The 16808-nt window shown below is 47.8% G+C and overlaps 1 protein-coding gene across 1 annotated transcript in view; it reads left to right on the forward strand.

The window, feature by feature from the left end:
* The first annotated feature begins 9957 nt into the window (after window positions 1-9957).
* SEZ6L (seizure related 6 homolog like) overlaps window positions 9958-16808 on the forward strand; it is a 229048-nt gene continuing 222197 nt past the window's right edge. Inside the window, exons 1-2 of the mRNA XM_058531094.1 lie at window positions 9958-9981; window positions 10449-10603. Coding sequence (XP_058387077.1) covers window positions 9958-9981; window positions 10449-10603 — 179 coding nt within the window. The remainder of the gene's footprint in view (window positions 9982-10448; window positions 10604-16808) is intronic.

Below are 16808 nucleotides of genomic sequence, written 5' to 3' on the forward strand. Positions count from 1 at the left end.
TCTGTATGTTACTGCCTCTCTCTCTCTCCCCCCCACCTCTCTCACTCACACACACACACCCCTTATCTGACAGTTTTTCTCTTCTTCTCCAAGTGATATAAGGAGAGAAAGACAGCTCTTTCTCTCTCAATAGGTAGAAGCCCTTTGATCTGGAAGGTGTTAAATTTTCCACCACCTTGTTCATTTTCAAGGTAAGTTTCATGTCTCTGTTCCTTCCATTTGATACTGTAATTGGAGCATTTCCCTGATTCCTTAATTCAGCAGCTCGATTTTAGAAATGTTCATTCCATTGTCCCTCCCAGGCCTCATTTCCCACACTTCTCCCTTTATTCATTCCACACCTGGTTCCTAGAATATCGTCCCCTTCATTCAGTGCAAATCAAAATAGTTTTTTTTAAACCCTTGTTCTTACAATTGATATCCTTTAGGAAAAAATTTTTTAAAGATTTGAAATATCTTTGGATAGTTTTAAAGCTGATTGCAACAGGCCTGCTGCTCTAGTCAAAAAGACTGTCTGCAAACCCCCGTCCTCACCATTCAGAGACAGAGATATAAGGTAAGAAGTGGAGACAAAATGATTTCACAAATCCCGTGTTTTCGTGTCTTTGTGCCTCGGCTTTCCTATCCAATAGGAACAACTCCCCTCAAGGTGAAAAGGGAAAATGAGATCTCAGATGGAAACAGCAGGAGTCACCGAGCAGACTGGTCTCTCAGTTCCTGGAGCCGGAGCCACCAACGGGACTGCACTTAGGACTCAGGCAGAACCGGGTTCAAATCCCAGCTCTGCCACTCAGTGGCTATGTGACCATGGAGGCTAATTTCACCTCTCTGAGCCTTGGGTTCTTCTTCCTTTACCCGTGGGGTTGTTGGGAAGGTTTATTAAGATACTAGTGATTGTCTATTCAATGATAGTATCAGGCACTAATTAGTGATGCTTAATATGCACCCTCAGATGAGATTCTCACACCCTCCTCACTACAGTTCTACAAGAGTCAGTGTGACGATTATGTCCATTGTATAGCTGCAGACGCTGAGGACCAGAGAGGTGCAGCAACTTGCCCAAGATCACACAGCTGCTATACAGCAGCACGCCAGAACTGTTCTTAACCCCACGTGAAAACGTCAGGACGCAGTGCCCTGCGCCGAATACGTGCTTAGAAATTTTTGTTCCTGCTCTTCTCCCCAAAAGGACACCATTAGGACTGAGAGATCAGCCTCAGTCTGTGGCATAATAACTCCGCGTGTGCCCTCTCCAGAGGCCTCTAGAATAAAGGCTGCTTTAATTAGTAGATGGTGCTTTTGGGGGCCAAAGTAAAGAGACAATAAAGCAACTCCCAGAGTGGACAAGTGTGTGGACCAGGGCCAAATCCTTCGTCCTCACGCCGGGGAGATTAACGGCCTGTGAAGTAGTACAGCGGCTGTTGGGTTCAGTCTGCGGCTTCTGGAGGGCAATCAACCCGCGGCGGTTTTGGAGTCGCTGATTAGGGGGCTGTCAGACCTGCCCCTGCTCACGTCTGACCCACTCAGCTGCCATCGTGGGAGCCTTGTCTGGCCAGGATTGGCAGCTCCCGCTGTGGAGTGGGGTCCAGAATGCCCACTGCAGTCTGATCCCAGGACCCAGGAGGCACTCGGAGTACTCCCATACCCGTTAGCGTTGTGACTGCCCAGTCCCTATCTTATATCTCAAACTATTGCTCTCAGGACTGTTTACACTCTTAAAAATAATTGAAGACTCCCCAAAGATCTTTTGTATATGTGGGTTCTATCGTTAAAAACTATCAGATTAGCAATTAAAACCAAAACATTTTTTAAACATTTATTCGTTTACAACAATAATAAACCCATTACGAGTTACCTTATGTAACATATTCTAGTGAAAAATAACTATGTTTTTGCACAACCGAAAGAAACCCTGAGAAGAGTGGCATTGATGACGGTGATGAGGATGATTGTACGACGATGGTGGATGTGCTCACATTCCAGACCCTATCCCACCAGTGCCTTGACTCTTTTTTTTTTTTTGGTGAGGAAGATAAGCCCTGAGCTAACATCCATGCTAATCCCCCTCTTTTTGCTGAGGAAGACCGGCTCTGAGCTAACATCTATTGCCAATCCTCCTCCTTTTTTTCCCCCAAAGCCTCAGTAGATAGTTGTATGTCATAGCTGCACATCCTTCTAGTTGCTGTATGTGGGACGCGGCCTCAGCATGGCCGCAGAAGTGGTGCGTCGGTGTGTGCCCGGGATCCAAACCTGGGCCGCCAGTCGCGGAGCACGCGCACTTAACCGCTAAGCCACGGGGCGGCCCCGCGCATTGACTCTTTACAACAGCTCCATGAGGTAACGCTGTGATCCTTTTCATTTTACCACCCGGGACACAGCGAGATTGAGTAGCTTGCTCAAGGGCAGAGCCCAGGTTCAAACCCAGGCATCGGGTCCCAGGGACTGCTCTCAGCCATGACACCGTGTGTACGGTCCCTGTGACGGATAAGCAGTCTCAGGCAGAGAGTCACGTCAGCCAAAGTGGTAAATCTCCAGAGTTGCATTTGGCAACTAAAAATACTGAGTGCCTGCTAAATAGGCAAGGCTGCGTTTATTCAGTGTTGTGTCTGTTAAATATTTGATCTGGGAGGATTCAATGGCGTCTTCTCTCTAGAGAACCGAAGCAGACAGGCCCAGAAATAAAGTTGATGAAAATAGCCCTGGTTGTAATCACACGCCAATGTGTACAGTTTACAAAACCCTTGCGTCTGTGGTATCTTATTTAATCCTCTGTTTAAATGATGCTGGTCCTCCTTCAGATCTGCCCTCCACACACAGCTGCATCCTTGAACCGGGCTTCATCGTTGCTGGTCTGCAGCCTCCCAAACCCCCGTTCCCTGTCTACTCACCTGTCCGTGCCACCTGAATGCTGCCTCCAGAGAGATTTCCTTCAGTGATGACAACGGCAGTGAATATTAATTGAGCGCTTCCCGTGTGTGTACCAGACACCCTGCTGAATGCTAGGCATAGATTCCACCATTTGCTCCTTTCTGTAACTCTGAGGTGTGTGTTTTTATTACCATCTTCCCCATTTTACAGATGAGGACAGCGAGCTTAGAGAAGTCGCATAATTTACCCAAGGATACGAAACTAGGAGACGGGGATCTGGGATTTGAAGGCAGCAGCCTGACTCCCCAGCTTGCTCTTAACCCTTGAGCAACCCTGCCTTCCATCCGCAAACCAACCTGACCCATCGCCGCCCTCCATGGACTCCTTTGAGTCCTCGATGCCCACAGCACTTCAATATGGAATCCGAGTCCTTTGAAATTGGGTTCCTGACTCATCTCCTGGACTCCCCTTCCTGCCTCACCTGGTTACCATGAACACCACTCTGCAGCTCATCAAACTCCCCAATCCGCCTTGTCACAGTGCCACACCTTTGCACGTGCTGTGTCCAACACCCCCTGACCACCACGCCTTCCTCACCAAATTCCTTCCTTACTAGTCAAATTCCTACACAGCCTTGTAGACCCAGCCACCCCCACAGTCCTGTCCATTCTGAAGTCACGGGTGACTATTTCTCCCTTCTTGGGGCCCCGTCAGAGCACTCCATTCCCCCGTGAATTTAACTTAGCATGTTGTGTTGTCTAGGACACTGGAAAAAAGCGTGGACTGGGGATTCAGAACCTTTGGGTCCATATCCAGCCTCTACTACCTATTAACGGTGTGTAACCATGCTCAGGTGATGTCACCTTTCTGAGCCTTGGTGTCCCCCTCTGTGAAATGGGTCTGATAACAGGGTTACCTGCTCTCCCGGGACTATTCTAATGATGCAGGGGTTGGACTTTCTGGATTACTGGAGAGGTGGGTAGAGAGGTTGCCCAGGCTCACCTGGCCACTGCCTCGGCCTTCTCCTCCCAGGCGTGGCCATGGACTTCAGGATGCTGCTGCATTTGCCTGAGAACTAGAAGAGGCCCGAGTGTCTATAAGAATTCCCGAGCAAGGGCATAGACTGTGTAGGTTCTATTGAAAGGAGATGTAAGCCCCAAGTAAACAGGGCTATATACAAGAGACGAGCTTCTCTGGCATCTGGCAGGCCGCTGGGTTTCAGGATGTCGGTCTGATCTCACGGAGCACGTGTGGAGTTTGGGAAGCGGTGGTGCATGGTCTCCTGCAGCCAATCCCTGGCCCACTGGGGAGTCTTCAGAGGGGTCAACAGGATAATGGTGAGAAGCAGTTACACAGCACCTGGGACCAAGTAAGTGCTTTATAACTGTTACCTATTTTTAATCACAGGAACAGTTCTTTTATCTTCCACTTGAGGCCTCTCCCCACGGTCTCGTTGGGTTGAGAGCTGGGGTCACCTCCCTAGCTACAAAAAGAACAGTTTGCTAAGGCAAAGAGTCCTCCTGGGCATTTGAAATGACCAGTGAGAAAAGTGTGTGTGTGTGTTTGAGTGTGTGTGTGTATGTGAGCCTGCGCAAACACCTGAATCCCATCTAGGGAACACCCTTCTGCCATGCACGCAGGTACACACGCGTGCACACACACAGCCTCCCTTCCCCCCTCACATTGCTCAGTCGCCACGCCTGATGCTTGCCTGCCCCTCCTCTGCCCGAACAGCCTCGGCTCAGCTGGTTCGTCCTCCCAGCTGCCTCTCCTCCATCCTTTCTTCCCCTCTCCATTCCAACTCATGCCAGTTGCCTTGGGAAAATCGTGCATCCTTTCCAAACCCACTGCCACATTTTTATCTGACAGTTTCCTTCCCACCCATTTCTGAGCCCCCACCACCTCCAGCCCAGCCCCGGAGACATTCAGAGGCCCTCAGCCCTCTATAACCGAGGGCAGACGTCACTGCCTCCAGCAAGGTGGAGAGAGTTGCCGCCTGTCGGCGTCACCGGGATGTTCTCAGCGGGGCTGAGGTCAAAGCCTTCACTCTGTCCACCAATGGGTGCTGAAGGCTGTGGCCCTGGCACATCCTTCGCCTCACCTGGGCCTCTGGATCTTGCTCTTGTAGGGTCCTCTGACTAGAAGCCTCATCCTCCAACCTCCTCTTTGCTTATCTAACTCCTCTTCCAACTTCAAGACTCTTTCTAAACATCACCACCTCCAGGAAGCCTTCTCTGACCCCCAGACTGAGTTAGATGCCACATCTAGACCCCCGCAGCCGCCTCGGTTTCCCCCATTAGAGCACTCAATCTACCAAATCATAATTGCCTGACTGTGACCTCATGAAGCCGTGTTGTTTACCGTATTATTTCCATGACCGGACACTTAGGAGACCCTAAGTGTCATAAACAACATAGATTGTTGTTGTTGTTTAAATGAATGATGAAAAGACTGCCATGCCATCTGCCCCCAGAGAAACGTGATATGTGTGACTCTGGATGATTTTCCAGAAAGCTTCCCCAGTCTGCCCCCTGCCCCAGAGGCAGCCACATGGGGCTGCTGCTGTCCAGCTCCGAGTACTCTGGCTCACGATGTGTGAGTCCCCACTACGATGACAATGATGGAGGATGTGCCAGAGAATCCAGTTATGCTCCTCTCCCTCCAGCCTGGTCCTCAGACAGCCTTCCTAGCCACAGCCCTGCGGATTAGCCAGAGCTCACGTGGACATCATTCAGAGAGATCCACAGATTCATAGGTGAAACCTCAATAGGTTTGGGCAGGGACAGGGTGAGGCGTGCAGTGGGGAACCATGAGCTGTCACTCCTTCTCTCTTTCCAGATAGGGAAGTGTTTTCCTCCAAACGTGATATGGACTGCTGGCTCCTCCCCTCCCCCTAGGCTTAATGTAACCAGGAAATGGCACCCACAGTATTCTCTCTGCTGGGGCCATCAGGAGGCCAGCATATTACGATTTGTCTCTTATAAACTCCTTCGGGAGACCTGCAGTCATAGACCATGTGCATCTTCATCCTAGGAAGATAATATCCTGTTGCACAAACATACATGTTTTCTGCCCATTGTCATCCAAACACTGCCTTTTCTAGGGACCTTTGATGATATGTTTTTATCTAAGAGCCATGAAAGGGCCTGGCTTGTGTTTCCCAAAGATGGATACACATATATTCCCATCAGCTCTTCTTATAATGTGACTGATACTCCTTCCACTTAGAGAGGCATCTTTGTTCCCCTCCCCTGACTCTCAGCGGGGGGTGGCGACTGCTTCATTCAGTAGAACATAATGGAAGTAATGTTATGGGACTTCCAAGGCAAGGTCGGGAAAAGGATACAGTTCTCTCCTGGAACTCCCCTCTCCTCTCCTCCCCTCTTTCCTCTCTCTCTCTTTCTTCACTTTTGGAACCCAGCCATCACGCTCTGAGGAAGCCCAAACCAGCCCATGCTGAAAGACCACATAGAGAAGAGCCACGCAGAGAGGACCTGAGGCTGTGACCAACAGTCTGCCTCAACCCCCAGACATAGGAATAAATGAGACTTGAGATGCTTCCAGCCCCAGCCTTCAAGTCTTCCAGCTGAGACCCCAGGCACCGTGGAGCAGAGACAAGCCATCCCTGCCGTGCCCTGGTCTGAATTCCCGGCCCCCAGAATCTGTGAGCCTGTAAATGGTTGCTTTACATCACTGAGTTCTGGGGTAATTTGTTATGCAGCCATAGTAACCGGAACACAAAAATATATGGAAGCTCAAAGAAATTGTGCATGCACAGGGTATAGTCACGGAGGCTATCAACCTCCCATTTCTGTATCAACAAGGGCTTTAAAATCGTAATTCATCAATTAAAGGGGGATATCAAAGTGACTACCTCAAAGGATGACAATAAATAATAACCCTATCTTATAGATGAGGAAACTGAGGCCCAGAGAGACTGCCCATGAAATGCTCAAGCAGAGACCCATCCACATCCATGTATGTAAAACACCTGGCACATGATACACATAAGGGAAGTGTTCTCCCCTGGTGAGAACTGTAATAATAACGAGGATTTACTGAGCACCCATCACGTATCAGGAGCTTCATCTACAATGCTAAATGTAGTCTTTGCCATACTACTTCAATGTAGCCATTATTGTTTCCATTTTATACATGACAAAAGTAAGGCTCAAGGAGAGGACTTGTCCATGCCCCGATAGCCAGGAGGTGATGGCCCTGAGTCCAGAACCCAGATCTGCTCCCCGAGCCCCAGTGGCATCTCACAATTCAAGCTGCTTGTCCCCTTATTGTCACTTCCTGCTTTCCCCTACTCCCAGAGCACAAATGACACCTTCAGTGAATGCACGTGGAGGCACTAAACCGGTACGGGGCACGGCTACTGCCTTCCAAGTCAGATGCCCATGGTTCAAATCTTTCCTCCACTACTTACAACCTGTGTGACCTTGGGTAAGATGTCACTCCATCTCTTTGAGCCTCAACTTTCTTGTCAGTATAATGGGATGAAAATGCCTTCTTGCTGTAAGTTATCAAATGAAACAAGGTGGGTAAGGGGCCCAGAACGGCTCCCATTAAATATTAGTTACCCGATCCAAGCTGGTTTTCCTCTCCTAATCCCCATTCGAGCACCCCCCTTCCAAAATGGTTTTCAATAATAAAACCAAGAGCTTACGGTAAGCGAGAGCTTGCCATGTAGCAGGCGTGGTTTAAAGGCTTTACATAAATTGCATTTAATCCTCACAACACCACCATGAGGTCTGGATACCATCGTTATCTTTACAGATGAGAAAACAGAGGCACAGAGAGGTAAGGTTGTATTTATGGCCTAGGGCTGCTGTAATCGAGTACCACAAACTGGGTGGCTTAGAACAAAAGAAATATTGTCTCACAGTTCTGGAAGCCAGAAGTCCAAGATCAAGGTGGCCATAGAGTTGGTTGTTTCCCAGGGCTGTGAAGGAGATCTGTTCCTCTGCTCCTCTTCCCTAGCTTCTGGTGAATTACTGACAATCTTTGGCATTCCTTTGCTTGTAGAAACATCAGTGTGATCTCTGCCTTCATCTTCATATGGTGTTCTGCCTGTGTGTGTGTCTGTGTCCAAATTTCCTCCTTGGATCAAGACGCCAGTCACAGTGAATTAGGAGCCCACCCTACTCCAGCACAACCTCATCTTAACTAATTACACCTGCAACGACCCTATTTCCAAAGAAAGTCACATTCTGAGATACTGAGGGTTAGGATTTCAACATATGAATTTTGAGGGGACATAATTCAACCCCTAACAGTCGTCCTATTCAAGATCACACAGCGAATAAACGGGGAAGCCAGGCTTCGAGTCCAGTTGGGCTGCCTCCAGCATCTGCGCCTTGATCACACTTCTGATATTGATCTGAATGCCCCGTGATGGATGGGGAGAAGGATTCTCTGGGAAGAAGACACCACTTGCAAGCCCAGTTGTGCTTCCTTGAGAGCTCCCTGGCTCCCCAAGACCAGCCCCCGTCCCGGTGATGACTCAGAGGCAGCCTGGGAACACCGGGGGTGGCTTCTCCAACAACTCCCCCCGAGCACAGGAACAGTTCGTTTGCTAAAGTAATTAAAGGCATAATCTGTGCTATTAAATTCCTCCTCTGTTTTTCTGCCATACATGTTCCCCAGTGTGCTGAGTTATATAGCTTCCCTAATCATTGCAGACATGTCAGCTCTCCCCCCAGCTCCCTCCTAAACTGCCATTCTCAGAGATGATGGGAGTTCGAGACAGTTTGTTTTAATGTCAGGATCTACATCTCTGATAATTATATACACACACCCCATTTGCTGGGAATTCACTGCTCGAATGAGAGGGTGGGTAGACAGCTCTGACACCCCAGCCCTCTCGTCAGCTGCAGACAGGGGTGCATGCCAAGGGCACGGGTGCCAATCTCATCACCGTGGGAGTTCACTCTGCGCCAGCTTTCAGTGATGTCAGATGACAGTCGACGCAGGGTTTGAACCAGAGAATTCAGCCCTTGACAGCCTAGACCGTGGAGGAAAGACCATCCAACACACCCACAACAGCCTTTCCCACAACACACGCCATTTTTACATGTGAGAATTAAAAATGAGATGTGCACATAGTAGAGGATACTCTGGTCCTCTTTTGGCTGGAAGCATTTATTGATGAGCCTCTCCTGGGGCCATGGATGGGAAATATCCCTTGTTAAGCATCTACTATGTGTCAGGGGCTGCTAAACCATTCACGGTGCCTGAATTTTCATGGTAGCCCTAAGATGGTATTTTATTGCCAGTTCTGGATGATTAAACCAAAGCATACAGAGGGCAAGGGATCTAAGTGAGGTAGCTCAGCTGAGCTGGGATTTCAAAGCTATGATTTGACCTCTTTATACTCTTGGTAACACCCTTCCATGACACGCCTCTTCCATTAGCCTCTGAAGCCATTCTCGGTTTCATTTGTACCTCTTGGGTCCTTTCTTCATACTTCTGTTTCTGCCAAGGTTCTTCCCTGCTGTTTTATCATTAAATGTCACAGCTTTCCAGGGATTTTGTATGCTCAGTATCCTCACTACTCAAAATTCTCCCTGGAAGATCCCACCCATGCCAATGGCTTCAACATTCAGCCATGTGCTGAGGGCTCCCGTAGTGTTCTGATTAAATGTTAATCTCATCTAAAAAAAAATATCTTCACAGTGGCATTTAGATTGATGTTTGACCAAATATCTGGGTACCGTGGCCTAGTCAAGTTGACACATAAAATTAACCATCACACAGAGTAAAAGCCAATAAATCCTTTACGAATTAATGATGGAATGAATGAATTAAAAAATTAATGAACAAACTAATAAGTAAATTGATGGATGGATGGATGGACAGATGGATGGATGGATGGATGGATGGATGGATGGATGGATAAATGGATATAGAGATGGGTAGTTGAATGGATGGACTAGTTTGGAGGATGGATGGATGGATGGATGGATGCATGGATGGATGGATAGATGGATGGGTGGATGGATGGACAGATGCACAGACACACGGATGGGTTGGGGTCCCTAGACAATGTTCTTAAGAGACCAATGACCTCGTATAGAAGCGGACATGTCCAGAACTAATGGTGCCCTGGTGAGTCCTGAAGTATAAGGGTTGCATGCTCTAACAAAAATGGGGACCACATACAAGGTGAGCAGAGGGGAAAGGGAATTGGGGTAGACTTCCTAAATAAAGTGGAACCCAGGATGGGTCTGGAAGATGGGAAGAAATTACACAGATGGAAATGAAAGGAAAGAGTATTCCAGGAAGAGAGACCAATGAGATACCTATACATCTATTCTTTCTACTCTTTCTCTTTTACAGCTGAGGAAACTGGAACTCATGTGAGGTGACGTGAGAGGCAGAATTCATTTGCCAAGTAACCTCAGTGAAGTGGGATTTAGACCCGATTTGACAAAACTGACAGAAGATTATTATGATGTACAGAAGACTAGAGAGTGAGAGAACAGCTAAGTATAAATCCCCCCTCAATGTGGATAAAGAGGGCACTCCTCTCCTACCGGGGGTTGTGGTTTGTGGTTCTGAGTGCCCCTCCATAGCCAGCCTCAAATGAGAGGCAAGCTGAGACGGAGATGTCCGGGGGAGGGGGAGGAGGGGCTGGGGCAGAAGCTCATGAGAGGCGGCAGCCCATTAGCCCTGACACGCTGTCCAATGGGGACAAGCAAATCTGGTCCCTACTGGGCAAGCCCATCAGGTAAGTCAGACCAGGATCAGCGACCAGTGCAGGATAGAGGGACAGTCCCAACAGCTGTCGATCACCTGCTGTGCGCCAGGCACTGCATAAAGCTCCCATTTATTGAGGCTTCACTGTGTACCTGGCGCTGCACTAAGCCTTTCGTTCGGAAGCATCTATTATAAATATCACCATTGTATGGATGAGGAAACTGAGGATCAAGGAAAATAAGTAACTGGCCCAAAGTCACATGGCTTATTAGTGGTGAGGTGTGAAATTAAGCTTAGATCTGTCTGATTCCAGGCCCTGAATACTGATTGGCTACATCAGAATAGCTAATCCTCCTAACCACCCAACGGTATAAATCTCATCACTCCCTGCCACCTCTATAGAGGAGGAAACTGAGGTTCAGAGAGGTACAGTAGGCTGTAAAAGGTTGCACAGCAGTGCAAGACTGGGACTTAAGCTCAGGTCTATCTTAACTTCAAACTTTCCCCTTTACATTGATGCAGCTTCGGCTTATGTGCCCTGAACCCAGTGGGATGGGAGGCAAGCAGTGAGAGTGTAGGACCAGAGTGTCTCTTTCTGTGCTGGACAGAAGCAGCTGATGTATCTAGATCTGTGGCTCTCAACCAGGGACAATTTTGCTCCCCAGGGGACATCTGGAACTGTCTGGAGACATTTTTGGTTGTGACAACTGAGGTGCAGGAGCAGAGACTACGGGCATCTAGTGGGTGGAGGCCAGAGATGCTGCTACACATCCTACAATGCACAGGACAGCCCCCCACCGTAAAGAATTATCCAGCCCAAAATGTCAGAAGCACTGAGAATCAGAAAACCCAATCTAGACCCTCGGTAAGTGAGTTGGGGTTCAGGATACAGCTATATTCTTGGGGTTCCAAACATGGCGAGTAGGAAGCTATGGTTGGAGTCCAAGGCGGACACAGGGCTTTGGGCCAGACAGGGGAGAGAGATGCTCCACCTCTTCCCAGCTGTGTGAGCTTGGGTCACAGCTCACCTCTCTGAGCCTCAGTTTCCTCATCCCTAAAACGGAGAAGACAATACCTACCTCATGAGTGGCTGTGAGGCTTAAAAGAATTCACATTGTGGTTCTCAAACTTGAGCGTGCCTCAGCATTCCCTGGATGGCTTGTTACAACACAGATGCCGGGCCGTCCCCGGAGTTTCTGATTCAGTAGGTCTGGGGTGGGACCCGAGAATCTGCATCTCTAATGAGTTCCCAGTTGACGGTGCTGCTGGTCCAGGGTCTGCATTCTGGGAACAGCTAAGCTACTTCCTGTGGAGACGGTAGCATAGAGCCCAGCACATAGTACGCTCAGTAAAGCACTGACTGTCATCCTCAGCCTCATCATCATCATCACTATCGTCATCACTATTGTGTGACCCAGTGGGCTGAGAACTTTCTGGCAAGGCATCTGGATCTTGCTGGCAGCAAAGGTGACAGGAACCAGGAAGGCCGTGGGGAATGTGTGACTTCATACTATGTCCCCTGGTATAGTCCCCTGTACTATGTCACCTCCCTGTGGGAAGGAGGAGGGACGAAGGTGCTCAAAGGAGAGTAACAGCTCCTGAGCCAATGAGAGTGGGCGGAGGGGGCTGGGAACTCGAGGGGTGTTCATCAGAGGATTTAGCTTTAGGAAAGCAGGCTTATGGCCATCTACAGCACTGGGGCTCCCCAGAAGGGCTCTGACATCTCGTAGAGCTGAATTTGAATCCTAGCCCTGCCTCTCCCTGGCTGTGTGACTCTGGGTAAGACACTTGCCCTCTGTGTTCCTCAGTTTTGTCTGTAAAATGGGAATGATCATAACAGTATCTACCTCCCAGAGTTATTTTTGCAGATTAAATAAGATACTTAGGGGAAGTGCCTAGCATAGGACCTAGCACAGAGTCAACTGAACTCTGATATTAGTCTCCCACCCTCCTGGTGCACTGAGACTAGAATACAATAAGATCCTTGACTTCCTGGCTTCAGAATCCAACACTCAGCCGGGAGGCCAGAGCTATGTGTCTGTGGATCTATTTTAATTTCTTTGGTTCTGCTTGTTCATCCCCCTCAGGGCACCTGCCTCTTTGGATGAAGATTTGAATTGTTACCTCCCAGAGCCAATAACACATCTCATCTCTCTGCAGACAAAGGTAAATATAATTAAAAAGTGATTATAATCTGGGACTACGTTCATAAGCTTTGCTAGACCTAATTACACGGCAAGTGCAAGTCTCTGGGCAACGAATCCTTCCTAGATGGAATTTACTGACACCGTCAGCTGAGTGCTGGCGAACAGAGGTGAGATTTGTGCTGTTGGTGTCAGGGTCTGAGCTGCAGGATAGCCATGTCCGGGCTTCAACGACGCTCCTGGTCCTGGGTTTGTTCATCCGAGGTGCATTTATGGAGCATCATCCATGGGTCAGATCCTGCTCTCAAGTCTTATTAGGGGAGAGGGGCTTGTCAGTAAAAGCAGAGTTATAAATTCGTGAAAGAGCATTGATTCACCAAAGAGGATATACAGATGGCAAACAAGCACGAGAAAAGACGCTCCACGTCATTAGCCATTGGGAAATGCAAATTAAAACCACAGAGAGGTATCACTACACACCTATCAGAATGGCTAAAATTAAAAATAGTGACAACACCAAATGCTGGCAAAAATGCAGAGATATTAGACCACTCATGCACTGCTGGTGGGAATGTAAAATGGACCAGCCACTTTGGAAAGCAGTTTTGCAGTTCCTTGTAAAACTAAACATGCAAATATCATAAGACCCAGCAATTGGTTTCTTAGGCATTTATCCCAGAGAATTGAAAATGTCCGTCCACACAAAACCTGTACATGAATGTTTATAGCAGTTTTAGTTGTAATAGCCAAAAACTGGAAACAATCCAGATGTCCTCCGGTGGGTGGATGGTTAAACAAACTGTGGTATATGCACACAGGGAATAGTACTCAGTGATAAAAAGGAAAGAACTGTTGATGCCTGCCACAACCTAGATGAATCTCCAGTGAATTCTGCTCCGTGGGGGGAAAACGGCCCATCTCAAAAGGTTACTATATGATTCCATTTATCTAATGTTCTTGAAATGACAAAATTATAGAAATGGAGAACAGGTGAGTGGCTGCCTGGGTTTAAGGAGGAGCTGGGCGTGGGAGGGAAGTGGGCGTGGCCATAAAAGGGTGACATGAGGGATCCATGTGGTGATGGACGTGCTCTGTATCTTGACCGTGTCGATGTCAACATCCAAGCTGTGACATTATCCTATAGTTTTGCAAGATGTTACCATTGGGGGAAATGGGGGAAAGGGTACAGGGCATCTCTCTCTGTTGCTTCTGACAGCTACATGTGAATCTACAACTATCTCAAAATAAAAACTTTAAATTTCTTTTTAAAAGACCATTGGCTCCCTGCCTAAAACCTTCCAAAGCTTCCCACTGACTTTGTGATGAAATCCAGACTGTTGTCTGGTCCTACAGACCCTGCTGGCCTCCCAAATCATCCCGTGATGCCCCGTTCTTCGGACTCTAGCCACCTCAGACGGCTTTCTTCTTGTTTCTCACCTGATTTCAAGCCTTCCCTATGGTGTTCCCTCTCCACGGAATGTTTTCTTCTCCATTTTTCTCTCAGCTGGCTCCTTTTCCTTATTTAGATTTCAGCTTACACGTCACCTCCCCATGGAAGCCTTCCTTGATTTCCTCCAAAACAGCCCTGTCCGCAGTTGTCTCTCACTGGCCCCTTTGCTTTTTTCACAGCACTTAAAGCAATTTATAATTGTTAACGTGTTTCCTGGTTTACTTACTTATTTGTTTATTTATTTTTGTCTTCTCTGCTAGATTAGAACCTCCTCGAGGGGAGAGACCAAGTCAATCCTACTTATTGGTGCTTCAGAGTCGACTGAGTAGCCAGTACATAGTGGAGACTCCATAAATATTTGCAGGCAGATGGAGGGGAGGAAGGGAGAACAGAAGGGAAGAAAGGAGGAAGGAAATGGAAGGAGGGAGAGAGGGAGGAGGGAAATGAAAGAAGGAGGGAGGGAGAAAAAAGGAGATTGGAGGGGGTTTGGGGGATATCAAGGAGGTGGCACCAACAGGACTTCAGCAGTGGGTGAAGGGGGACAGGAGGAGTCAGTGATGACGCCTGGATTGGGCTTAGGCATTCCAGCAGACGTGAGCACCATTTGTCCCTCCCCTGGAAGGGAAGAGTTTGTGGTGGGGGGAAGGGGACAAGTATGCGTTCATTTCCAATGTGTTGATCTCCCTCCTCTCCCTACCTGCCCCAAGTCCTCTGCTACTGGCTATCGTGGGTGTGGAGAGGAGCCCTCTTACCAAATCCACACAGGACCAGTAATTAGCCAGCTGAGCAAAAGGAAAATGGTTAAAGCTGAGAAAGAAAATAATAAATTCCTTAACACCTTTTTTTAAAACTCAAAGACGTGTGCATGGATTCACTAATCTTATGACGATAGACAAGGCTTTTTCCCTGAGTGTGCTTTTGCCATTGGAGTTTCACATAACTTTTCTTACAAAGCCACCGCTGTGAGCTATGCATTGACTCTGATCCTGAACAGCCACCCCCCACTCCTAATTTGATAGCAGAGTTTTTTTTCCCCAGGAATTCTCCTTTTCATTGAGTCTTTGTATAGCATTCAGTTTCCTATTCATAGAAACATTTCCTTTTCTTTTCACACCACGTTTAATTTAATCGGTTTACTTAATTAAATTGTATAATTATAATAACAAGGGAAACTGGCATAAACAGGTTTGGGAGCAGACACGAGCGACTTGGAGGGAGTGTGCCACTCTGTTGAGGGCTGCTGAGGGCCAAGTGACGAGAGTGACGGCTGCTAGCCATCAGCGGGGGGTGGGCGTCTGCCATCTTGTTTTATAGAGAGAGCAAGTCTGTGAACACAGCAAGTTGGTCAAGAGGAAGTTGGCAAAGATTCAGTTTTGTATTTACTTAAACATTTAATTAAACATTCATTGAATAAATGAATGAAAGTTTGAGTCTAGGCTCAATCATCCCTCTGGCCTCAATGTTCTCGTCTGTAAAATGGGTCTGAGACCAGTTAAGCGACAGAGTGGTTGTAGACAAAAAATAAGGACAAAGTGTCTAAACCTGGCACCTGGCTCCTGCCCAAAGCTGGAGCTACAACAGAACATTCCAGAACCTTCGGCCTACGAGGTCTGCACGTTGACAACTTTTTACAAAAGCAGCCAGGATCCCCCCTGCTTTTCTCCCTAATGCTCAAAAGACAAAACGGAAATCTAATTATGGTATCTCTAAAACTTAAAGGACAATGAAGCGCCTCCCTACTGGAGAAGTCCCAGGCAGCCCTTTATGCAGAAATGACTCAGAGATTGAGGTCAAGTAGGTGAGGTTTGAATCCGACTCAACTGCATATCGGCTGTGTCTCCCTGGGCAAGCGACTTAAACTCCAGAGCCTCAGTTTCCTCATCGGTAAAACAGGAGCTAAAATTAATGTGCATGAAGTGCCATATTTGTGTGTAGCACATAGGAGGTACCTCATAAATAGTAGTTACTATTATTATTATTACTATTATTATTATTATTATTATTATTATTGAAAGCTGGGAGAGACAGGCAGCCCACCAGGTAGCCTGTGGTCATGCAACAAATGAAAGTTGCTTTTCTGTCCCAGAGAGGAAAAAGCCATTTGCCGTTTCCTCTCCCACTTGACTTGATTGCAGTTTCCTTCTGATTAATATTTATGAGGCTGGCTGTGTGCCTATGCAGGGAAAGGGCTCTGTTTGTTGAGCAGATGTCCACAAATCTATATGGTGATTATGCTCCCCTCAGTTCCAGTGCCCCTAGAAGCAAAGATAACTGAAAAAAGGCCACCACAAGTTCATGTTCAGGAGACACGGGCCATGGAGAAACCAGGCATACAAAGCATCTGTCAGAAATGTGCCGAGGATACCAGAGTTTCTTGGACTTCTGCGATGTCAGGGTTAGAGGGTTCTCAGAGGTTGTCTGGGCTAATTTGCCTGCCCAGCATTGGTTCCACCTGCCCTGCTGGCACTACTCTGATTTTCAAGGGGGAGCCATCACTCTCCACCTGCAGGGGAAGTCCAACATCCAAGTCTGGTCAATTAGCATAGTCTAGCCCCGTTCCCCACAGTGATTGGTTTATAATGGGCACATGACTCAAGCTGGCCCAATCAGAATGAATCTTGGGACTCTATCGTAAAAGAGGT

This window comes from Diceros bicornis, chromosome 35 (assembly GCF_020826845.1).
Source record: "Diceros bicornis minor isolate mBicDic1 chromosome 35, mDicBic1.mat.cur, whole genome shotgun sequence".
Classification (NCBI taxonomy): Eukaryota; Metazoa; Chordata; class Mammalia; order Perissodactyla; family Rhinocerotidae; genus Diceros; species Diceros bicornis.